This window comes from Tribolium castaneum, chromosome 5 (assembly GCF_031307605.1).
Source record: "Tribolium castaneum strain GA2 chromosome 5, icTriCast1.1, whole genome shotgun sequence".
In the NCBI taxonomy this organism is placed as follows: Eukaryota; Metazoa; Arthropoda; class Insecta; order Coleoptera; family Tenebrionidae; genus Tribolium; species Tribolium castaneum.
This window is the reverse complement of record NC_087398.1, coordinates 7,083,476-7,104,840: the sequence shown is the minus strand read 5'-3', so window position 1 is coordinate 7,104,840 and position 21,365 is coordinate 7,083,476. Positions and strand designations below refer to the sequence as shown.

At 37.0% G+C, this 21,365-nt stretch overlaps 6 protein-coding genes and 1 long non-coding RNA gene across 16 annotated transcripts; 2 read left to right on the top strand and 5 right to left on the bottom strand.

Moving 5' to 3' along the window:
- Positions 1 to 163: 163 nt before the first annotated feature.
- LOC103313098 (uncharacterized) lies at positions 164 to 952 on the bottom strand. The gene is made up of 2 exons (XM_008195470.3): positions 817 to 952; positions 164 to 762 (listed from the first exon to the last, which is right to left on the bottom strand). The coding sequence occupies exons 1-2, from the start codon at positions 876 to 878 to the stop codon at positions 237 to 239; spliced, it is 588 nt and encodes a 195-aa protein (XP_008193692.1). The 5' UTR covers positions 879 to 952; the 3' UTR covers positions 164 to 236.
- Positions 953 to 2,058: 1,106 nt separating this feature from the next.
- ome (omega) lies at positions 2,059 to 10,905 on the bottom strand. 2 transcript variants are annotated; one of them, XM_008195468.3, is made up of 12 exons: positions 10,674 to 10,905; positions 5,192 to 5,420; positions 4,755 to 4,855; positions 4,639 to 4,710; positions 4,176 to 4,592; positions 4,023 to 4,126; positions 3,845 to 3,971; positions 3,165 to 3,799; positions 2,927 to 3,121; positions 2,714 to 2,874; positions 2,450 to 2,661; positions 2,059 to 2,401 (listed from the first exon to the last, which is right to left on the bottom strand). In XM_008195468.3, the coding sequence occupies exons 1-12, from the start codon at positions 10,782 to 10,784 to the stop codon at positions 2,300 to 2,302; spliced, it is 2,466 nt and encodes an 821-aa protein (XP_008193690.1). In that variant the 5' UTR covers positions 10,785 to 10,905; the 3' UTR covers positions 2,059 to 2,299. The 2 variants fall into 2 exon arrangements, with proteins under 2 accessions (XP_008193690.1, XP_008193691.1); XM_008195469.3 differs by lacking the exon at positions 10,674 to 10,905 and adding an exon at positions 10,127 to 10,322.
- On the top strand, positions 10,234 to 13,159 carry LOC135266301 (uncharacterized). Its single transcript, XR_010334225.1, has 2 exons — positions 10,234 to 10,375; positions 10,486 to 13,159. It is a non-coding gene; the product is annotated as an uncharacterized LOC135266301 (long non-coding RNA).
- Positions 11,810 to 13,331, bottom strand: La (La autoantigen-like). The gene is made up of 2 exons (XM_966977.5): positions 12,902 to 13,331; positions 11,810 to 12,847 (listed from the first exon to the last, which is right to left on the bottom strand). The coding sequence occupies exons 1-2, from the start codon at positions 13,212 to 13,214 to the stop codon at positions 12,135 to 12,137; spliced, it is 1,026 nt and encodes a 341-aa protein (XP_972070.1). The 5' UTR covers positions 13,215 to 13,331; the 3' UTR covers positions 11,810 to 12,134.
- Positions 13,324 to 19,702, top strand: LOC135266298 (uncharacterized). 5 transcript variants are annotated; one of them, XR_010334217.1, is made up of 9 exons: positions 13,324 to 13,543; positions 13,602 to 13,979; positions 14,032 to 14,164; positions 14,226 to 14,417; positions 14,471 to 15,114; positions 15,178 to 17,555; positions 17,614 to 18,176; positions 18,238 to 18,429; positions 18,483 to 19,702. XR_010334217.1 is itself a non-coding variant. In XM_064356761.1 (6 exons), exons 2-6 carry the CDS (start codon positions 17,652 to 17,654, stop codon positions 19,621 to 19,623), a joined length of 1,743 nt encoding a protein of 580 aa, XP_064212831.1. In that variant the 5' UTR covers positions 17,377 to 17,555; positions 17,614 to 17,651; the 3' UTR covers positions 19,624 to 19,702. The 5 variants fall into 5 exon arrangements, 1 of the variants encoding a protein (XP_064212831.1); XR_010334220.1 differs by having other exon boundaries at positions 13,602 to 13,791; positions 14,035 to 14,164; positions 14,471 to 17,555; XR_010334218.1 differs by having other exon boundaries at positions 14,035 to 14,164; positions 14,471 to 17,555.
- Positions 15,635 to 17,217, bottom strand: LOC135266300 (uncharacterized). The gene is made up of 4 exons (XM_064356766.1): positions 17,086 to 17,217; positions 16,840 to 17,033; positions 16,080 to 16,789; positions 15,635 to 16,015 (listed from the first exon to the last, which is right to left on the bottom strand). Coding segments are annotated over exons 1-4 (1,269 nt in total). The 5' UTR covers positions 17,087 to 17,217; the 3' UTR covers positions 15,635 to 15,651.
- LOC135266299 (uncharacterized) lies at positions 19,647 to 21,364 on the bottom strand. 5 transcript variants are annotated; one of them, XR_010334221.1, is made up of 5 exons: positions 21,098 to 21,364; positions 20,852 to 21,045; positions 20,514 to 20,801; positions 20,092 to 20,452; positions 19,647 to 20,027 (listed from the first exon to the last, which is right to left on the bottom strand). XR_010334221.1 is itself a non-coding variant. In XM_064356764.1 (5 exons), exons 3-5 carry the CDS (start codon positions 20,906 to 20,908, stop codon positions 19,664 to 19,666), a joined length of 1,131 nt encoding a protein of 376 aa, XP_064212834.1. In that variant the 5' UTR covers positions 20,909 to 20,976; positions 21,029 to 21,045; positions 21,098 to 21,364; the 3' UTR covers positions 19,647 to 19,663. The 5 variants fall into 5 exon arrangements, 4 of the variants coding, with proteins under 4 accessions (XP_064212834.1, XP_064212832.1, XP_064212833.1 ...); XM_064356764.1 differs by having other exon boundaries at positions 20,092 to 20,801; positions 20,852 to 20,976; positions 21,029 to 21,045; XM_064356762.1 differs by having other exon boundaries at positions 20,092 to 20,801.
- Between the last annotated feature and the right edge of the window lies 1 nt (position 21,365).

Here is a 21,365-nt window from a genome sequence, read left to right as displayed (position 1 = left end):
ACACAGGTGTGAATTGACAGACATTTAAATTATGCAATTGCGTTTCGTGCTGGTGGTGCAGCTGGAATTTTCATTAATTTTCGTCTGAATTTACCGAAAAGGACGATTTGGCCCAGTTTGGGGAGCTTCGGGTTCGAGAGCCTCTAACCTCAAAGCAGCCAAAAGTAAGCACAGCCTGCTTGTTCATTTCTTTTATTTTTTTTATAAATTTTTATAAATTAAACTTTAGACGTTAATTATTCCTTCCTGATCCAGTCTATTTCCAAACTGCCTACCCCTGACTGTTTCTTTGGCAAATAGACACCCCCATATGCTTGTATCCCAATTGATGTTATTTTGGACAGGTCTAGAGCAACCCCAGATTCATTGACCAGTTTCCCCTCAAAATATGGCCTAAAGTCTTGTAGCGCTAGCGTCACTTCTTTGAAATCGTCAGAGGTTTCGAAAAAATTGCAAAATGAGTAATTGTGTCTCGCTTCTTTGAGTATGAGTTTGTAGCCTTTGAAAGAGCCTTGTCCCCGCACTTTGAGTGTAATGCTCTTAAAGCCACTCAAATCAAGGGCCGTTTGCTTCTGTACGCCTGCGAAAGCAGCCCCGCACGGTTGGGGATTAAGCAGCGTGAATAAGATTGCGCGCTGGTAATTTGCAGTTTTTTGAATGACCAAGCTTCCCTTTGATTTTCCAACGCTCCGTACAGTGTCTGAATGTTCACTCCAATGCGAAATGTCTCCAATTTCATTAAAATTTTCTATGTATTTGTCTCTGAAATGTTTTAATGATGGAATTATGTATAAATGCTTCAATCTTTTACTTTACCCTTTCGCTACGATAACACACAAATGGAAAAAAAAGTTTGAAAGTAACAAAAATTTCCACATTTTGGTGGTGATAGTTGATGAGACGGTTCGTGGTACTAATTATCGTTAGGTCAATAAACCTAACAGAATGCTTCTGAGGGTAAACATCCAAGTTATACAACCCTTAATGTTCCACCAATGTAAAAATGTGATTGCATGTTTCCTAATAATAATTTATCTGGGGCTGGAAGTAAGCCTTTCTGGAATTTTAATTCGTCAAATAAATGCGAGCGAAGAAAGATTTGAAAAAGTAGATAAATAATATTATCCAATCTTTCATGGCCATAATCACATTCTTTTTGTATAAATTAGAATTTTGTAAAATGCAAATTTAATTGCAGTGCTGCGCACGTAAAAATATAATCCTGTGATTCCTGAATCTTGGCTGAGTTTTCCCACGGTTATGAAATTATTTAATTCAATGAAACGTTCCTTGATTGAAGTTTATTAAGAGGATTGGCACAATTAACAAGAATTTTGCGTCTAATTTTTGTCCATTCGCAATGAGGATGACTGTCCATCGGGATTTTTTTCCAGCAAAAACGTTATTAAAGCTTATCCGTTGAATACACACTTGAACCCTTCATTCGCACTCGAAAAATCTGAATTTGATCGACAATTGATTTCGTTGTTTTCATTGTAAAAATTCCTGGCCAAATTTATTTTGTAATTTAAATTCTATTGTAGGGATGACTTTTTTGTTCAACAGTCGTATCGTAAATAAATAACGTAACTGTTTCATATTTGTGCTAAAAGCCAACATGCAGTTGCATTTACATATTGTTAATTTAGTATTTGTTCGAATTTTGATTAGGTAAACAAACGGTAAACAAACATTTTTCATCAATTGCGCCGAGATCAGTTACATAATTTTAATATTTGCAAATATTGTTCAAACATTCATAATGAATACAAAATATGCTTTTGTTGCTTTATCACTCAATTATTTTTGTTTTTTGAGAGGCTGGAAAGCATCGCTGGATTCTCTCTAGGTCATCAGGTCGGAGCATGAGAGAAAAATTTACTTATAAAGCTGAGAACTCGTTTATAGAAAAACTAAGAAATTGTTTTTTTTGCGTGTCAAGAATTAAGATCTCGGTGGAAAAGTGAAATTATCACATTATTCATGCCGGGGCTATTTTCCATAAATCTGAATACGGATTGTATTCAATTTCACATTAGGTCTGAAATGATCAGTGGGATTATTTAATAGTATATTTAATTCAAAAATCATTTTACACAAAAGTATTAATTACACAGTAACAAAGAAATTGTCTTAATATAAAATATACTTATATACAGTTCTGACAAAATAAAATATGTACAGTTATTTTGAGATCTACAACAACATAGATACCCTGGCAAAAGTAAGACATCGATTAACAATTTCTTGACTAGTTTTTGTGTCACACAGTCTAACGTAAGTGATGGAAAGAATTGAACTATTTTTCTTTTTCTATAAAACATTCATCGAGGAAATCTTCCAGCGAGTGGTACAAGTGTGGACGGACTGATGCCAAACCGTGGTCTTCATCGGGATAACTCTAAGAAATTCAAAAATTATTCAAGTTAAACAGGAATTGGAAATTTACCAATTGCCTGAACAAAATATCGTTCTGTTCTAAAACACGGGCCCATAACATCGACTGTTGGTAATGGACGTTATCGTCGTACGTCCCATGGATCAGAAAATACTGCTTGTCGCGAATTCCTTCAGATTTTAGCAAAAGATTGGCCCTGCGGTAGCCCTGGTAATTGTCCTCGATGGAGGGCAGGCCCATGAACCGCTCAGTGTAAATCGAATCTAACCAACACATCAGTAATTTTCTACCCAATTAAATTCCCAACCAAAGTACCATAAAGTGTCCAGTCTGTAACAGGCGCCACCGAAATCCCACATTTGAAAACACTACTGTTATCGTTCGCTAAGATCATCCCAGAGGCATACCCCCCATAGCTCCAACCCCAAACTGCAGTTCTTGATTTATCAACGAACTTGAACGTGTCCTGAATTTGCCTGAAAAATTGTTACGATTTTCACACATTTCGAAGGATTTCTTTGCGTTTACTTTGTGACATTAATCTGGTCTTCAATTTCAACAGTTCCCAAGTGTCTGTACGACGCAAAAAGCATTTTATCGCCCTTGAGGCCGGAGCTTCGCCCATCGATAGTCGCGTAAATGATGCTTTTGTTGGCCGCTAGGTAACTCCCCCAGTCCACGTTGAATTTCTCGACCACTTGGAAGGAATCAGGCCCTGCATAACTACTCAAAAAATAAAAAAACACCGATAATTTAGTTAGTTTACACGTTAAGGAGCATTGGATATTTGGTCTCGCCGCTGGTGTCCATGTTCGGGGGCAACTTCAGGGTGACTTGGGCTTCAAACCCGCCCTCGACCTTGAAAGTGGTCCGTTTTACGGTCGGCAGCACTTTATCGCCTAATAGTTCCTGCAAATCCTTATTGTCGTCCCAGTCCAGAAGCTTTTTCTCCAACGAATAAAGCGCAATGTCTGGGACGTCAGGCCCCGCGCAAGTTAGCACATAATGCGAGGCGTCTTTGCTGAATTCCGCGACATTGTACAAACACTCCTGGCGTTTGTTCTTGGATTTGACCCCGCAGGAGAGACACTCGGTTCGTTTGCTCTCGACTGAGACACTGTACAGGTGCTGGACGGCGGGATCTGCTTCAGTGTTAGCTAAGTAAAAGATTTTGTTCTGCTCGTGGTTCCACCCTAAAAGCTCCGTGACAACGAAGGTTCCCCTAGTCAGGGGCTCGCTGGGGGAGTTTTCAGTCCGCGACAGCATCACAACGTGTCGGTAGCTCCCCAAGTCATTGCCTTGGTCGTGCGACAGGATGAGGGCTAGTTTTGAGCCGTCTTTGGACCACAAGGGGGCCGTGAACAGCTCCAGCCAACCGGACGGCTGATTCAAGTTGCGAATCTGCGGACAAGCGACTAGCGAAAGTACCTAATTTTTGCCACCTACCGTCTCCAACTGGTAGGAGTCGGGTGTTATGGTGTAAGTGACAATGAATGCGTTGTTCTGAACCCTGTTCATCCAAATGGCGGACACGACGTTGTCGGTGGCCCACGAGACAGTTGTTAGAATTGGCCTGAAATTGTAACTGGAGGAAAAAGTATCGTAAGGATGTACGTTTACGTACTGTTGCGAGCCGGCTAAGTCTTTGGGCGGATCTAATTTTTTAATATCAGTCACGTTATTTAAGTCGACGCAGTGCAAGGAAACTGTGGGATTTCGGGTTCCTGTCTAGAATTGCAAATGGGGATTAAATGATTGGCTCAAGAAGCTTCGCTACCTTGGGATATTTGATGACTTGCGCCCGTGGGTACTGGAAAATGCGATTGCCAGGCTCGCCGTAGATGGGCAGTACCATAAGCGGCACCTGCGTGTCGTCAAACCTTCCATAGGCTAGTTTAGTGCCATCGGGGGAGAACCACAACGCCTTGTTGGAGCTAAAAACCTCTTCCTCGTACACCCAGTCGGGGATGCCATTGTTAATGAAAGTGCCGTCCTTTGTGATTTGAATTTGCTCATCGGACTCGACCCGCGGTTTATAATAAATGTTATTTTCGAAAACAAAAGCTAAGGCGTTACCGACCGGAGCCCACACTGCTAGTAGAAAATCGCGGTTATCACCGACATGCAATTCAGTGCGTTCGTTATTATTCAAGTTAATTATAGTATATTTCGCTCTGTAGCTGTGACGATAAATCTGCAAAGTGCCGGTTATTTAAGTTGTGGCAACGGGGGGCACCTACTTTCTGAAAACCGTGGGCAACTTTTAAGTAGTTTTTATCGGCGGATATTTCAAAATTATTCCCTCCTAGTATCTGGAATTTTAAAGTTACAAAAAGTCAGACTGGGGCATTAGTACCGAATCTTTGGCCGGCAGGAGAATTTTGGAAGCGTTACTGTTCGAACTCAGGGTGTACAGAATTAAATCTCCACTAGCGTCGGTATAAAGTAGGTCTTTGTCTGCAATGATAAATGAACAAGGTAATTATGACGTATTTAATATTCCGTCGCATGCGAGCGCGGGATCGGTTTAATAAGGCGTCCAAAGTGGCGGAAACGTTGTAATAGCGCTCGTAAATAACAAACTTGATTTATGCCTAATCCATGTAAAAGTGAAACATGCGAGAAATGCTGTAAATTCCAAAAGCGCATCACCTTGTCTTATAATCGATCTTGACCTTGTATGTTTACAAATTTAGCCCAGTAATTATTCGGCCTCATTTGGATGCAATCCAGAAAATTTATCACACCATGAAGGTGGTGTTGCATTTGCATACAGCTGGGTCGTTATCTCACCTGAAACCCAAGTGGCGTTGAACGAGTTGGGGTTGACTTTGCCTTGGAGGAGGTCCTCTAAAGCCAGAGTTGGCTCTTGAGCCGCCGGTTTGTCTTTGCCCTTTTCGTCGTCTTCCCCGTTCGTTAGTAAAACTATGGCTGCTACTACTAGGGCTACCACTACCACGCACACGACACCGGCGATAATCCACGTTCGCTTTTTTCGTTTTCCTTTAGTCATTATTAAATCCTGAAAATAAAAAAGCCCGTCATAATTGGCTTAGCAATTCCAGTTAGTAACTCAATAAGGGCAAATTATTAGAGTGCTTTCAGGGGCTTTTATATCATGTTGAAAGCACAAGCGGAAATTTGGAAGATAAGACATAAAGTAAATTAACAAAACTGTGTTTTCTGCATTGTTGATTGACGAAAACGAACCTTGCTCCAATTTTTATAGATGGGATTGAGATTATTTCCTTTTATAACTTGTCTTAAACCAACTCAAATAAAGATAAAGCCACCGAATCTTATCGCCACAGTATCCGTTCATAATTCACAAGAAGGTTAATTATTCGGAGTTTCACAAAAGTCGTATTTTTTCTTTTGCGTGTCACTGAAACCTTCAAAATGTTTTTATACCTTTCATTTTGCACAGCCAAAAAGTGAAAACTCGCATTTATAACGTTACATAACTCGTTTACATAAAAGCTTTTGGCTTGCTTGTCACATAAAAGGCGATTTTATTACCTAGTTTTGCACACAGATCTGCATTGTTATTATTAGTATTTTTCTCTTTGTAACAAGTATCAGTCGAATCGTATTAATGCTTCTCTTGCGTCATTCCGCCAGTAAATACCCAATAAAGATCTTGGAATGATTTCGTAATCTTATAATTGCTATTGTTGCGAAGGTTTTGCTCGGCTCTTGAGATTTTTACTGTTTGTCGAAGAGTTATTATTTTTAGAACTTCTTGTTTAATTGGGAGCGATACCTAATTGTACTTTGTGTTTGTTTTCCGGAATGAAATTTTTCTCTTTACACAAGGGGTTAGAGTAAAATTCATTCAGTTCCTCTTTGTCGCTAACTTTTACTACGCAGTCGTTAGCCACCTACTTTTGGTGCGTCCCAGAATATTTGCACATTCACATCGACTTAATAAATATGCACGTCAGTTTGTGTTTCTTTTTCTAAATTGGACAAGAACGTCATTAGAAAGTACAAGACTTTCTTTCTCTGTATGCATACTTCATTCGTGGAGTTTAATTGCATCAACAATTATGTAATAGCTGAGTGTGAAACGTTTTGCAAAGATTTGTCAGTTATTATAGGAAAAAAAGTGTAACCTTTGGTGGCAATATTTTAAATGGTACACTTCGTGATTTCGCTCAATTTATAAATATTCTTCACACTGATCAAATCATTCCAAGTTATAAATACCCCGGAAAAATATTATCGAAATTTTATTTCAGTTAGGTGTAAAATACAGATAAGGGTTTCTTGGGGTTGGGTATAAATAAAATATATTTTTAGTCAAAGATACATCTATCATAATCCTAACATAAATTAAAAATCAATATTTGAACACAAACACGGCCATAAAGTTTTTTTTGCTGCAGAATTTATGAGAGATTTTTTTAATTATAAATTTAAATGTTAATTAAAATGTTGTAGCGTTGCGTGAGTAAGTTATGGACTGGATTCTTTAAGGCAGTATTGGTTGAGTGTGTGAATTATAGTCTTGTTTTATAAGTAAAGGAATCTTATCCACATTATTGGTTTACAAAATAAGACTTGTATCACGAGTTTGAGTTATTAAACATGACATTCCTTTGCGTTATGTCAGCAAAGTTCGTACCGTTCTCGTTTAATTACCGATTATTTCACTGAATAAAAATTCGATTTAGTCCACGCCGCTTTGAATTCATTTAACTTAAACATAATGACTTCTGAGACCCTGGAATTTTTCTCGTTGCTTGTTAATCATGAACGTTATCAGAGATGTGTCACTTATTCATTGTAGCTGAAGTTTTGAAATGCATTATAATTGTGTAAAATAACAAAACGCTTTCAATGGTTTTATTTTGAAAGCAGCATTATCTGATTATTTTCCATTTGTTTTTTGTTACTGTATCGACTATTATGTGAACTTTCCGATAGTAGTCATGAGTTCATATTATTTATTTCCATTATTTCTGTGCGTTTTGTTTTTCAATTGATCGCGTTATGAATATTTTCTGGAACAATAGCTTAATTGGAATGATTATTTTTGCAACGTGGGTATTTTTAGAAATGTAAACGTAATCCCAGTATTTACGTGAAGTTGCAAACATTTTAAAAATAATTTAATCCCTTTTTAATAAGACGAATGTAAACATACAAGAAACCGAGAAAAGAAGTTTTTCAGTCTGCCGGTGGAGCTAAAAACGTGCGTTTGCTTTTAGGCTTTGGTGCATTTTTGGTGGATGCGCCGGGTTGGTTTTTAATTAAGTCAATGACACGTTTGATCACTTATCAAACTAATTAAATCTTATTGTGGGAGACTTGAAGGGCGAAAAACAAAAGGATACGACGTTTAATTAAACTCGATAATGGGAGTATTAATTTATTGGGAACTTGGCTACAGGGGACATTCATTATTTTTATTGTGAGAAATGTGTGCATATTTATCAATAAGAAAATCTAAATTAAATTGAAACAAGTTATTCTAAACCTGTTTCTAAACTTGTTTAGCAATTTTGACTTTTTTAAAGTCCTCACAACTGCCTTTGTCTCTCAATTACACTTCACCTTGTTAAGTTTACATACAGTAGCTGATAATCACCTTGCATACAATAATTATACCAGTTATATTATCCAACTTCACTTACATAATTATATGCACACAGTAAAAGTTTTATACGAACTAAAAACCGAAAGTGGTGGCACTTACAGATCTAATCTACAAGTATTTATATTTCTTGCATTATTTTAAACAAATTATTGGGCGTGTCTTGAACATCAATAATAGCAGTGCAAGAAATAAACAGTCCCCGTGTTAGAATTTAAAATGAACGTGTTGAAAGAATTGCTAAATATTTAAATCAATTGTTGTACTGAGATAGAATTTGTTAATGAGTTGAACGAAAACGGAAATAAATATGAATTACATTAACACGCATTTCTTTCTTTTCTAAGTATTAAATCACTATTTCTACATGGTAATGAGCTCTAATTTAAATGCCGAGATAAATATTCGTGTATTCCAACCGGTGTGTTCATTAAATTAAAAGTAAAGTTTGCTGTTAATGAGGCATTCTCGACTTTCGGCGGGTTCAAGACTTTAATTACGATTAATCAACTTAATTTTTCTGACCTGCAGCGTCGTATAACTTATGTTTTTTGAGTTAAAGTGAAAATTTTGACGTTTTTCAGTTTCACAATCTATCAACATAGTTCAATGTTATTATCATTAGCTTATTATTATTAGCTTATCACCAATCATAAAAACTAACATTTTAAATGAGACCATAGAAAATTCCTCAAATGAAAAATAACTACAGTGTAGTATTTTTTCTAATTTTTAATTAACAAAGGACTGGACTATGCAATATGGTAACAGACGCCGCGGTGTAAATAATTAGAAAATTCTTCGCATGGTTAAAAAAGCTGAGCCTCCAATAAAATTAATCAATAAAAGGACGATCATCTAGATTAGCAACGTTTATTGCTGACAACGAACGAAAAGTTACTGATAAGCTTTTTGCTTGCTGTTTGATTTTTAAATAAAAAACTTTTATCAAGTCACACTTACATTTCGAAAATGCAACACGAATTTTCTCTTTTCTGCTCTCAAACACCTCATTTTTGCTTTTGTATCTATGTTTTTTCACTCGTTGGTAGACGGTTTTGCTACTTTTTAGACATTTTTAATTTATGTATTTGATAAAGTTTATGTGCAAATTTGCATAGTCGTCAAACTTAATTAAAACAAAAATTTTTGACCAAAAGTTGTGTCAAAATTTGCTGATACGTCTAGCTCATTAAAGCAAGAATAGATCGCTTCTAATAACAAGTCGTTAATTTGAAATTTTTAGTTTAAATCTCTTATGTAAAACGAGCACTAGCTTAAAATTGCCGGTTGTGTTACAAATTCTATATGCTTTACATCATACACCACGCAAACTGAAACAAATTGCAGAGCATAATACATCCTAATTCATTAATTCAAAGTGATTTTAATAAATATACGGCAGTGTCTTTAATTACATGTTGTGCCACGTTATTTATTTCAATCTAAATTGCTACATAACAACCGCTTCGGTATTTTGGATGACACTCTTTTATGGTTGGTGTTTTAAAAAGATTTAGGCGGATTAAAACCCGATAACCAAATTAATGTTTTATTATTTATAATTGCAGTTTTCAGTTAAGACTTGTGAACATTAGTAACACGAAGGTTTTACGAAGGAAATGGCTTCGGTTGGCCACAACAAATTTTCCATATCAGGTCTTGAAAGCTCTTCCTGATAACTCGCTACTTGCATTGTTGGAGCAATTAGTGTAATTTAGGGCATTATACCGTGAATACGCTACTTGATCCCACCGGATGGACTCAATAAATTTTTTAATTGCATAAAGAGCAGCGTGTCCGAAAGACCCGACTTTCCACCTTCCGTATAGAATTCCAATTGTTGCCCTAAATAATTCGATTGGTCGTGGTCAAGGCAGTTTACTAACACTCTTGGCATTACTTTCACTCGAAATGCCATGAGGAGATAAACAAAATAGCCACTTTTGAGCCTTAACCCTTCCGCGTCACTTAATAAATCGTCGCCGACACTGACCATTAATCAAGGTCGCAGCCTGATCCTGATGACCGTGTTATTTAATTTAGAATAAAAATAGTAACAGGTGTGTACGAGCACCGGTTAGTCCGGTTAACAAAAACACAATTCGGGCGATGATTTGAAAAAATACCTGATTGCTTTGGGCGATCTCCAAACTGGAACTTCCGTTAGATTGTGCATTTCCGGTCATTTTGCGGTTTTTCGTGCACGACAGTCTAAACCATCACTCAAACGCCACTAAATTATTTTTGCCGTTTTTGTGTTCGCAATGTTTTTCATCAGTGAGGAGACCGCGCGGTTCGAATCGTGCGCTCTGTAGCAGCTAACTGAGGGAATTACATGAACAGGTGGGGTATACTCGTCGAAAAAACTTTCCAAGGTAATCACAACAATGTCCAGCTCGTGAGCTAATCTTTATCTTTGCAAATGTATTCCTTGTTTTGGTGTTCTACATAGATACGAATCTACAGAATTGGTAATTGATTGCAGCGCTGATGGGGTTTCCGCTGACGGTTTGCGGATTTTTTACCAGGAAGCGCTGGTCTTATCAGTTAATAATGACTAATGCCGAAGAGATGGGACGGTTATGGTAATTAGAACTGGGCATATACCATGCAATTCGTGTACCGTATTGCACCTTCACGTGACGAGAATTAAGCGTTTTGAGTAATACTTACCCGGATATTTAAATAGGACGTCTCGTGGTGGTTTTGTATGTCGTTAAAAATTTCCTCAGAGCCACTGTATACTTTTATATACTTGTAATCGGGGTAACTTTTGTAGACCATATTGGAGCGATTCCACTCACATTACTTTCAGTCTTCTCAACATTTTCAATGTTACGCTAGATGCAGTTGAATAAAACTTTCTCCTTTGAAACGCTGTTGCCAGATACCATCTCAAATAAATAACGCTGGAGCTACGAAATAACGAAAATTATATTATCTCTGCCGCAATTATTCTAAACGCTGAACAAATATATGGGTAAATAATATAAATAACTTTGTTTATTTAGGTGCGTCATCTCCATTGAACCTTTCTCGTTTTGTCAAAAAATGGGAGTAAAATATATTTGTGTCTCGTTTTGTATTCCGTTGTAAAATAATCAGTTAGTATAAGCTGTAGTTGCTTATTACTTTGATCTCTGAGGCGATTTGGTTGCATTTTATGAGCGTTTTATGTTAATTTTTATTTGTTGGTCGCGAAATGGTAATGGATTTGTTCTTCCATTTAAAAACATTTCTTTAAAACGCATAACACTTGGCTTAGTTATTCCTAACAACGTAGGAGCCAGAATATTCAATAAAGTAGGTAGGTTAACTGGCACAAAAGTATACTTGAAGATACTTTTTTTAAATTAGTTCATTTTATGACGTAGTTCAAGGCAAAATCACGAAAACTGCACAGAATGGATTTGTAACTTAGGTAATAAACCGAATACTCTTTACTTTTTAGATTTACTTAAATATTTTGGCAGTGGTATTAAAAAAAATTAGAGTTGGTTGGGTTTTAGCACTCTAGATAGAAAAAAACGGGTTTCAAATGTGGTTTCTTTATCAATGGATGCAGAAATGACGTCTGACCTTTCCTCTGATCGTGAAAGTGCCACTAAAATAAAAATTCTCAAACGTAGCCAAGGAAAAAAAATTCAAAATGTCCTAAAAATCAAAACGGTTTAAGTATTTGTGTCTTGAAATGTTATTGTTTAGTGTGAAGAGACTACGTTTGTACTTCATTTATTTATATTTTTATTGCAATACGGTGCTTTATTGTTACACTTTTGACGCAACTGGGACAGTGAATTAAAACAATATTAATGAGAGATTTTTTTATTCAGATAAACATGTCACACAGTCATAAATTTTGCTGAAACATCTCAACATTTTACAAACTTCAGGTAAAAAAATATACACTTTAGGTCCTGACGTAATAAAATAATACCTCATGTACATAAAAAGGGGACAATTATATAAAGAAAATTAACTCACATGATAGAAAAACCGTATTTCCAAACTTATTACAACATAAATGAATAACAAACGTGGCACCCAATAAGAATAACGAACATTTTCTCACTTTTAACGAATTAATAATTAAATGATCTGATGTCCTATAAGTAAACATTTTTAACAACAGAATTACTCTGTTTTCTTAGATTTGGCTTCCCTGCCATTATTGTGATACTGTCCCTTCCTCTTTCTGCCTTTTCCGAACTTGGCCTTTTCCCTCATTTTCGTAACCGCTTCTGCAGTCTTCTTCAAATATTCCTCCTCTTCAGTCCCTTCCAAGGCCTTAAGTTTCAACTTTATGTCGCCGATTTCCAATTCACCATCTGTGAGTTTCTTTAAAAATTCCACAGCGGCATTTTCCGCCGAACACCTGAAGTGTCCCTCAAGATCCCCTTTACTGAAGTCTATATACGAAATTGTGACGCTGTCATCAACCTCTTTGACCTTTTCCTTAATTTCTTCGCGTGTCAGTGACTTGCCTTCGGGGATATTTGAAAAATAGATCGTAGCCCCTTTGGGGTACTCAAGCTGCTTGGCCTTTTCATCAATTTTCGCTTGCTTTTTATCCTTTTTAGACTTGACGCGTTCTTCATACGCTTTCTTCTTTTCGGCAAAGTAATCACTCTGCCATTTCCGGATCAGTTCAGTGTCTTTATACTTGAGACTTTCAAGCTCAATAAACTTCTTGCAAGCTTCCTTGTCCTTGAAAATTATAAAACACGATCCCTTGAAGGTATGGTCTTTATTGGACCTGCGATGACACGATTCGATGGGGCCATGCTGCTCCATAAAGCTCATTATGTCGTTCAAAGTCTCGTCCAGAGGGAAACCTTTAGCGTAAGCTGCAACATATCCCGATTATTCCACCAAACACTGCAAACTGCACCTCTGCCTACCTGTGCGCTCCATTAGCTCCTTTTTTCGAGCATCGTTCAACTCTGGCAAGGGCAAATCCGGATTTCTCCGTATTTTTTTCTTGTCTTCACTAACCTCAACCAGGCCATTTTCGGCCTTTTCCACGGCTGCGGCTATCACTGCAGGGTCTTCGGAAAGACTGGCAAGGCGCTTGAAAGTCAGTAACACCTCCAGAGATATCCAACCCTCGTCTTCTTTCAGCTTTTCTTGCATGAATTTATCACGTGGCAAATTGATGTCTCCGAAGTAATATTCGATTTGCCGAATTATTTTGTTCTCTAACTCCGAAGCCATTCTTACTGTTCAAATTTAACTTTAAATGTTATCAGCACGTGGTCATTTACCGATTTTCGGCAACAAATCAAACAATTTTTGACAGTTGGACGATCTCACACAAGGATCGCCAACAATACGCGCTATCAGTGTGACGTAGACATTTGAGGTAGGTCAGCACCTTAAAGCTAAACAATCGCCATTTTCAATGCTTTTCTTATGGGCATTTAAAAGTTTTTCGTATTTCTTTAATGCTAGAAGTGTAGGAACATTACTTTTACAGAGAAATGATAGCTATGAAAAATGCAATGTCGTTTCTTAAAGATTTTAGCAACTGAGCTAATATTTCTGTAAGTTGAACACATAAATCCTTTTCTAACCTAACTTTTTTCAAACTTCAAAATTCAGTTTTTCTTAATTTGGACATCATATTGATGTAAATTATTATGTGGCCTTTTAAAACTGAGGGAAAAATGGTTTGCCACACTAATGACATTGGATTTCTTCTGAATGACGAATTCATGGGGTGCAACCGGCGCAACCCCAATAAACGGGTTGTTTTCTGTCCCCCTCCCCCATCACGAGGGATGAATAGCAGGTATACGAGGGTAGAGGGTTCAGGCACATACATGGTTGAAAGTAGTACGGGTTGTGAGTTCTGTGCTTCTTTCGTGAGTGTCTTTTGTTATCGTGTTTTTTCCGATCGTTCTCCATATCTTCGTGTTCTTGAATTTTTAAAATTCTGTTTTTCCAAGACATTATCTCATTTTTGTGGTACATCATTAGGTATGATTTGTGAATAATATTTTGTTGCGATACTTTGATAGTTCATGTGTAGTAGGTTTTTACATCACAACTATGGGAATGTGTTGGGCTCCAGATTGCAAACACTATAGTACTCGCGATAAATGCCATTTTTTTAGTTTTCCTAAGTCGGGAAAAGAACGAGCACTATGGAAAAAATTGTTGAGGTAATTTTTAATAGATGTTTTGATATTAATTTTTAATTGCTTGTTTCATTGTTAAATGTAGAAGAGATGTAGAACCCGGACCAGGAGCCTACGTTTGCAGCTGCCATTTTCGGGATGGAAGAAAGGAAAATGGTCCTGAATTATTTTTGCACAATATCGCAAAAAGAGCCTATTTTCAAGTGGAATCTCCAGAAAAAAAAAAGATGAAAAAACAAGGACTCCCTTCTTGTTCTAGTTCCGCTGAATCATTAAGGTAAAAAGTGAATCCTAGTTTTAAATTGATTTACAATTTGATCATTTGAATAGTGTTGATATACCGGAAGAAACAGTACCATCGACAATGAATTTAGAGGAAGTGCCATCGACGTCTACAGCCGTAGTTGCAGCACCAGCAGATATAATTCAAGATGCTCCGTTAGAATCTATGGGTGTGCAAGCACCCTTGGTGTCACATGCGGCTCTTGAAGCAGAAATGTATTTTCTCAAAAAGGAAAATGCTGAACTTAAAGCAAAAATACAATATCTGACAGTACGATTTTGCTATGAAAATGTTCAAGGAAATGACAAACTCATTGTTTTATATACCGGTCTTCCCAATAGCCAGATTTTCGAAGCATTGTTTCACTTAATCGAAAAGTTGGACATAAAATATTACCACAAATGGACAGTCCAAAAGTTAACTAGAATTGACCAACTCTTTTTAACCCTAGTAAAATTACGACTCAATTTCCCTCAACTTGATTTGGCGCAACGCTTTGGGGTTGCCCAAAGCACAGTTTCTAATATTATTTTAACATTTGTCCATGTAATATATGAAATTTTATATAAACAGTTTATGACGACAATGCCTTCGCGCGAAAAAAATAAATCTTGCTTGCCAACATGTTTTAGCAATTTTACTAATTGTAGAGCAGTTCTAGATTGTACCGAAATTTTCACTGTGGTATCACGTAAGTCTATGTCAACACAGAAATTAACATATAGTACTTACAAACATCATAATACTTTCAAAGGGCTAATTGGAGTTGCACCCAATGGTGTCATCACATTTGTAAGTGATTTATACGTGGGATCAACTTCTGATCAAAAAGTTGTTTTAAATTGTGGAATAATCGACATGTTAAAAACTGGAGATATGATTTTAGCCGATAAGGGATTTTTGATCCAAAATATTCTGCCACCAGGGGTCACTTTGAATATTCCACCTTTTTTATCAAATGTCCAATTTACACCAGAGCAAGTTAAGTGTACCGAAAATATTGCACGTGCAAGAATACACGTCGAAAGGGCAATACGCCGATTAAAATGTTATCATATTTTAAATTTTTTGCCAGAGTCTTTGTGCCACTATGGAGATATTGTTTTTAAAGCGACTGCCGCTTTAACAAACCTCCAATTTCCATTAATTAAAGAGGTAGCAGAATTGTTTCAGGATTGTGATGATTAAAATAATGTAAAATAAAAACCATCTATTTATATACAGTTTATTATTGTGAAATAAAGGAAATATATTGGTCAAGATAAAATTCTTTTAAAATATTGATATTTTCTGACCACCCCGGATCTTTTTCAATTTGAAATATCTCTGTGCACTTTGGTGTCCACACGACAAAGTAGCAGATACTTCGACCAGTGATGTGCATTTGCCCCTGTACTTGGTGGTAATAATTGTGATTGCTGTTAAGATTAATGTCCTCATTTTCATCCCTCCAATAAAAATATTTTTTATCCTTCAGGGCTTCAGACAAACTGTCAGTGTCCCTATATTTATATGGGCATTTAATTTCGAGAATCCCATCTTCTTCCACTAATCCATCAGGACTTGCTCCCAAAAAGCCTGATTCTTCCAACCTACAAAAAAAAGTAATATTACATTATTCATCTAAGTTATACGTGTTAATTATTTTCGACCTACCAAAATCCCGTCTCTTGGACTTTAAGATTCGTCGCTTCTTCAAATTCTCTGAGCGCTGTCTTCTCGTGGGTCTTACCCCACTGCACAGCAGCAACCCTGTCAAGCGAATAGCCTTCCGCCAAATTTTTAAATAAAGAGGGTGGGAATCTTCGTCTACTGCAAGCAGATAGTACCATGCCAAACCTGCTGGCCGTTAAACGATGTTTCCTTGCTACATGCCAATTTTCGTTAACATGTTGGCCCCGAGTGCACGCCTCAACCAGTTTAATGCGTGCCTCATCTATTCTGCACTTCTCCAAAAGAAACTTTTGTTTGTCTATGGCCTGCACGTATTCTAAGCTTTGTAGAATTTCTTCGATATCTGCAATAATTTTTCTGGCTTCTTCACTTGCTTCTGGTCTTAGGAGCCAAGTGAAGCCCACCACATTCGTGACGCCTATTTCGGCACGGAACTGAATAATTTCGTCCTCAGTAGAGGACCTAGACAGTGCCGTATAGTTTGATAATTTCGGCTTGTAAACATCAGCTAACTTAATGACTTCTGTTTGTGGTGTTGTTTTTGATGGGGCACTCCACTGACACTCAATGTCAGTAGCACTTACATTATAATGAGCATAATATAATGCTGCAGCCATATGATGGCAAGCCACGTTGCCCCTTGGGCAGGTACAATGTGCCGTCTTAACCCCTTCTTCTAGGTCATATGAAATCTAAAACACACTTTGTAGAAGAAATGTCTAACAGTTAAATAAATACAAACCTCCACAGTATAATTTAGCTTTTTCATGCTCGGTAGAACTTCTGCAGAAATTCTCATCGGTTGTACTGTGCCATCAAACCTAAATTTGGTGACGTGACCGCTGGTAAAAGCATTTTCTCCCCGAACTAAAAAGCGATTACCGTCCCCAAAAAATTTCGCAATAAAGTGAAACTTAACAATGTGCTTTTCTGCCACTAAAATGCATAAATATAATAGTTTCTCAAAGTATAATTAAAGCTTACTCACTTTCTCACCGACAACGTGGTTCCCTGTATTCTTTTATAAAGTTCGTATTTTCACAAAAAGTCACTTCTAAATTAAATTAAAGTCTCTAGTGGCACAAATTACACCCGCTGCAGCTATTTGACACGTTATTAACGCACAAACACAACCAAAAAACCGAAAAACGTATTACACCACATGTAAAAGACTGGTTGTTTAGCTTTGAGCAACTGACCTACCGTAATAAGAGTGGGGAGGTGACGTCACGACTGATAGCGCGTAACGCGCTATCAGTGTGACGTAGACATTTGAGGTAGGTCAGCACCTTAAAGCTAAACAATCGCCATTTTCAATGCTTTTCTTATGGGCATTTAAAAGTTTTTCGTATTTCTTTAATGCTAGAAGTGTAGGAACATTACTTTTACAGAGAAATGATAGCTATGAAAAATGCAATGTCGTTTCTTAAAGATTTTAGCAACTGAGCTAATATTTCTGTAAGTTGAACACATAAATCCTTTTCTAACCTAACTTTTTTCAAACTTCAAAATTCAGTTTTTCTTAATTTGGACATCATATTGATGTAAATTATTATGTGGCCTTTTAAAACTGAGGGAAAAATGGTTTGCCACACTAATGACATTGGATTTCTTCTGAATGACGAATTCATGGGGTGCAACCGGCGCAACCCCAATAAACGGGTTGTTTTCTGTCCCCCTCCCCCATCACGAGGGATGAATAGCAGGTATACGAGGGTAGAGGGTTCAGGCACATACATGGTTGAAAGTAGTACGGGTTGTGAGTTCTGTGCTTCTTTCGTGAGTGTCTTTTGTTATCGTGTTTTTTCCGATCGTTCTCCATATCTTCGTGTTCTTGAATTTTTAAAATTCTGTTTTTCCAAGACATTATCTCATTTTTGTGGTACATCATTAGGTATGATTTGTGAATAATATTTTGTTGCGATACTTTGATAGTTCATGTGTAGTAGGTTTTTACATCACAACTATGGGAATGTGTTGGGCTCCAGATTGCAAACACTATAGTACTCGCGATAAATGCCATTTTTTTAGTTTTCCTAAGTCGGGAAAAGAACGAGCACTATGGAAAAAATTGTTGAGGTAATTTTTAATAGATGTTTTGATATTAATTTTTAATTGCTTGTTTCATTGTTAAATGTAGAAGAGATGTAGAACCCGGACCAGGAGCCTACGTTTGCAGCTGCCATTTTCGGGATGGAAGAAAGGAAAATGGTCCTGAATTATTTTTGCACAATATCGCAAAAAGAGCCTATTTTCAAGTGGAATCTCCAGAAAAAAAAAAGATGAAAAAACAAGGACTCCCTTCTTGTTCTAGTTCCGCTGAATCATTAAGGTAAAAAGTGAATCCTAGTTTTAAATTGATTTACAATTTGATCATTTGAATAGTGTTGATATACCGGAAGAAACAGTACCATCGACAATGAATTTAGAGGAAGTGCCATCGACGTCTACAGCCGTAGTTGCAGCACCAGCAGATATAATTCAAGATGCTCCGTTAGAATCTATGGGTGTGCAAGCACCCTTGGTGTCACATGCGGCTCTTGAAGCAGAAATGTATTTTCTCAAAAAGGAAAATGCTGAACTTAAAGCAAAAATACAATATCTGACAGTACGATTTTGCTATGAAAATGTTCAAGGAAATGACAAACTCATTGTTTTATATACCGGTCTTCCCAATAGCCAGATTTTCGAAGCATTGTTTCACTTAATCGAAAAGTTGGACATAAAATATTACCACAAATGGACAGTCCAAAAGTTAACTAGAATTGACCAACTCTTTTTAACCCTAGTAAAATTACGACTCAATTTCCCTCAACTTGATTTGGCGCAACGCTTTGGGGTTGCCCAAAGCACAGTTTCTAATATTATTTTAACATTTGTCCATGTAATATATGAAATTTTATATAAACAGTTTATGACGACAATGCCTTCGCGCGAAAAAAATAAATCTTGCTTGCCAACATGTTTTAGCAATTTTACTAATTGTAGAGCAGTTCTAGATTGTACCGAAATTTTCACTGTGGTATCACGTAAGTCTATGTCAACACAGAAATTAACATATAGTACTTACAAACATCATAATACTTTCAAAGGGCTAATTGGAGTTGCACCCAATGGTGTCATCACATTTGTAAGTGATTTATACGTGGGATCAACTTCTGATCAAAAAGTTGTTTTAAATTGTGGAATAATCGACATGTTAAAAACTGGAGATATGATTTTAGCCGATAAGGGATTTTTGATCCAAAATATTCTGCCACCAGGGGTCACTTTGAATATTCCACCTTTTTTATCAAATGTCCAATTTACACCAGAGCAAGTTAAGTGTACCGAAAATATTGCACGTGCAAGAATACACGTCGAAAGGGCAATACGCCGATTAAAATGTTATCATATTTTAAATTTTTTGCCAGAGTCTTTGTGCCACTATGGAGATATTGTTTTTAAAGCGACTGCCGCTTTAACAAACCTCCAATTTCCATTAATTAAAGAGGTAGCAGAATTGTTTCAGGATTGTGATGATTAAAATAATGTAAAATAAAAACCATCTATTTATATACAGTTTATTATTGTGAAATAAAGGAAATATATTGGTCAAGATAAAATTCTTTTAAAATATTGATATTTTCTGACCACCCCGGATCTTTTTCAATTTGAAATATCTCTGTGCACTTTGGTGTCCACACGACAAAGTAGCAGATACTTCGACCAGTGATGTGCATTTGCCCCTGTACTTGGTGGTAATAATTGTGATTGCTGTTAAGATTAATGTCCTCATTTTCATCCCTCCAATAAAAATATTTTTTATCCTTCAGGGCTTCAGACAAACTGTCAGTGTCCCTATATTTATATGGGCATTTAATTTCGAGAATCCCATCTTCTTCCACTAATCCATCAGGACTTGCTCCCAAAAAGCCTGATTCTTCCAACCTACAAAAAAAAGTAATATTACATTATTCATCTAAGTTATACGTGTTAATTATTTTCGACCTACCAAAATCCCGTCTCTTGGACTTTAAGATTCGTCGCTTCTTCAAATTCTCTGAGCGCTGTCTTCTCGTGGGTCTTACCCCACTGCACAGCAGCAACCCTGTCAAGCGAATAGCCTTCCGCCAAATTTTTAAATAAAGAGGGTGGGAATCTTCGTCTACTGCAAGCAGATAGTACCATGCCAAACCTGCTGGCCGTTAAACGATGTTTCCTTGCTACATGCCAATTTTCGTTAACATGTTGGCCCCGAGTGCACGCCTCAACCAGTTTAATGCGTGCCTCATCTATTCTGCACTTCTCCAAAAGAAACTTTTGTTTGTCTATGGCCTGCACGTATTCTAAGCTTTGTAGAATTTCTTCGATATCTGCAATAATTTTTCTGGCTTCTTCACTTGCTTCTGGTCTTAGGAGCCAAGTGAAGCCCACCACATTCGTGACGCCTATTTCGGCACGGAACTGAATAATTTCGTCCTCAGTAGAGGACCTAGACAGTGCCGTATAGTTTGATAATTTCGGCTTGTAAACATCAGCTAACTTAATGACTTCTGTTTGTGGTGTTGTTTTTGATGGGGCACTCCACTGACACTCAATGTCAGTAGCACTTACATTATAATGAGCATAATATAATGCTGCAGCCATATGATGGCAAGCCACGTTGCCCCTTGGGCAGGTACAATGTGCCGTCTTAACCCCTTCTTCTAGGTCATATGAAATCTAAAACACACTTTGTAGAAGAAATGTCTAACAGTTAAATAAATACAAACCTCCACAGTATAATTTAGCTTTTTCATGCTCGGTAGAACTTCTGCAGAAATTCTCATCGGTTGTACTGTGCCATCAAACCTAAATTTGGTGACGTGACCGCTGGTAAAAGCATTTTCTCCCCGAACTAAAAAGCGATTACCGTCCCCAAAAAATTTCGCAATAAAGTGAAACTTAACAATGTGCTTTTCTGCCACTAAAATGCATAAATATAATAGTTTCTCAAAGTATAATTAAAGCTTACTCACTTTCTCACCGACAACGTGGTTCCCTGTATTCTTTTATAAAGTTCGTATTTTCACAAAAAGTCACTTCTAAATTAAATTAAAGTCTCTAGTGGCACAAATTACACCCGCTGCAGCTATTTGACACGTTATTAACGCACAAACACAACCAAAAAACCGAAAAACGTATTACACCACATGTAAAAGACTGGTTGTTTAGCTTTGAGCAACTGACCTACCGTAATAAGAGTGGGGAGGTGACGTCACGACTGATAGCGCGTATTGCCGCGTT

Bases quoted from the DNA above. Each gene is read 5' to 3' on its own strand.
- La (XM_966977.5), bottom strand. From the start codon at position 13,214: ATGGCTTCGGAGTTAGAGAACAAAATAATTCGGCAAATCGAATATTAC. The intron at 12,848-12,901 runs GTAGGCAGAGGT...GATATGTTGCAG, and splicing joins GGAGCTAATGGAGCGCACAG to CTTACGCTAAAGGTTTCCCT.
- LOC135266299 (XM_064356762.1), bottom strand. The intron at 20,802-20,851 runs GTTTGTATTTAT...AGTGTGTTTTAG, and splicing joins AGCTAAATTATACTGTGGAG to ATTTCATATGACCTAGAAGA. The intron at 20,028-20,091 runs GTAGGTCGAAAA...TTTTTTTTGTAG, and splicing joins GTCCAAGAGACGGGATTTTG to GTTGGAAGAATCAGGCTTTT.
- LOC135266300 (XM_064356766.1), bottom strand. The intron at 16,790-16,839 runs GTTTGTATTTAT...AGTGTGTTTTAG, and splicing joins AGCTAAATTATACTGTGGAG to ATTTCATATGACCTAGAAGA. The intron at 16,016-16,079 runs GTAGGTCGAAAA...TTTTTTTTGTAG, and splicing joins GTCCAAGAGACGGGATTTTG to GTTGGAAGAATCAGGCTTTT.
- LOC135266298 (XM_064356761.1), top strand. From the start codon at position 17,652: ATGTGGCCTTTTAAAACTGAGGGAAAAATGGTTTGCCACACTAATGAC. The intron at 18,177-18,237 runs GTAATTTTTAAT...TGTTAAATGTAG, and splicing joins CTATGGAAAAAATTGTTGAG to AAGAGATGTAGAACCCGGAC. The intron at 18,430-18,482 runs GTAAAAAGTGAA...TCATTTGAATAG, and splicing joins AGTTCCGCTGAATCATTAAG to TGTTGATATACCGGAAGAAA.
- LOC103313098 (XM_008195470.3), bottom strand. From the start codon at position 878: ATGTGGAAATTTTTGTTACTTTCAAACTTTTTTTTCCATTTGTGTGTT. The intron at 763-816 runs GTAAAGTAAAAG...AAAACATTTCAG, and splicing joins TGTGTTATCGTAGCGAAAGG to AGACAAATACATAGAAAATT.
- ome (XM_008195468.3), bottom strand. From the start codon at position 10,784: ATGGTCTACAAAAGTTACCCCGATTACAAGTATATAAAAGTATACAGT. The intron at 4,593-4,638 runs GTAGGTGCCCCC...GGCACTTTGCAG, and splicing joins TTGCCCACGGTTTTCAGAAA to ATTTATCGTCACAGCTACAG. The intron at 2,875-2,926 runs GTAAACGCAAAG...ACAATTTTTCAG, and splicing joins GACCAGATTAATGTCACAAA to GCAAATTCAGGACACGTTCA.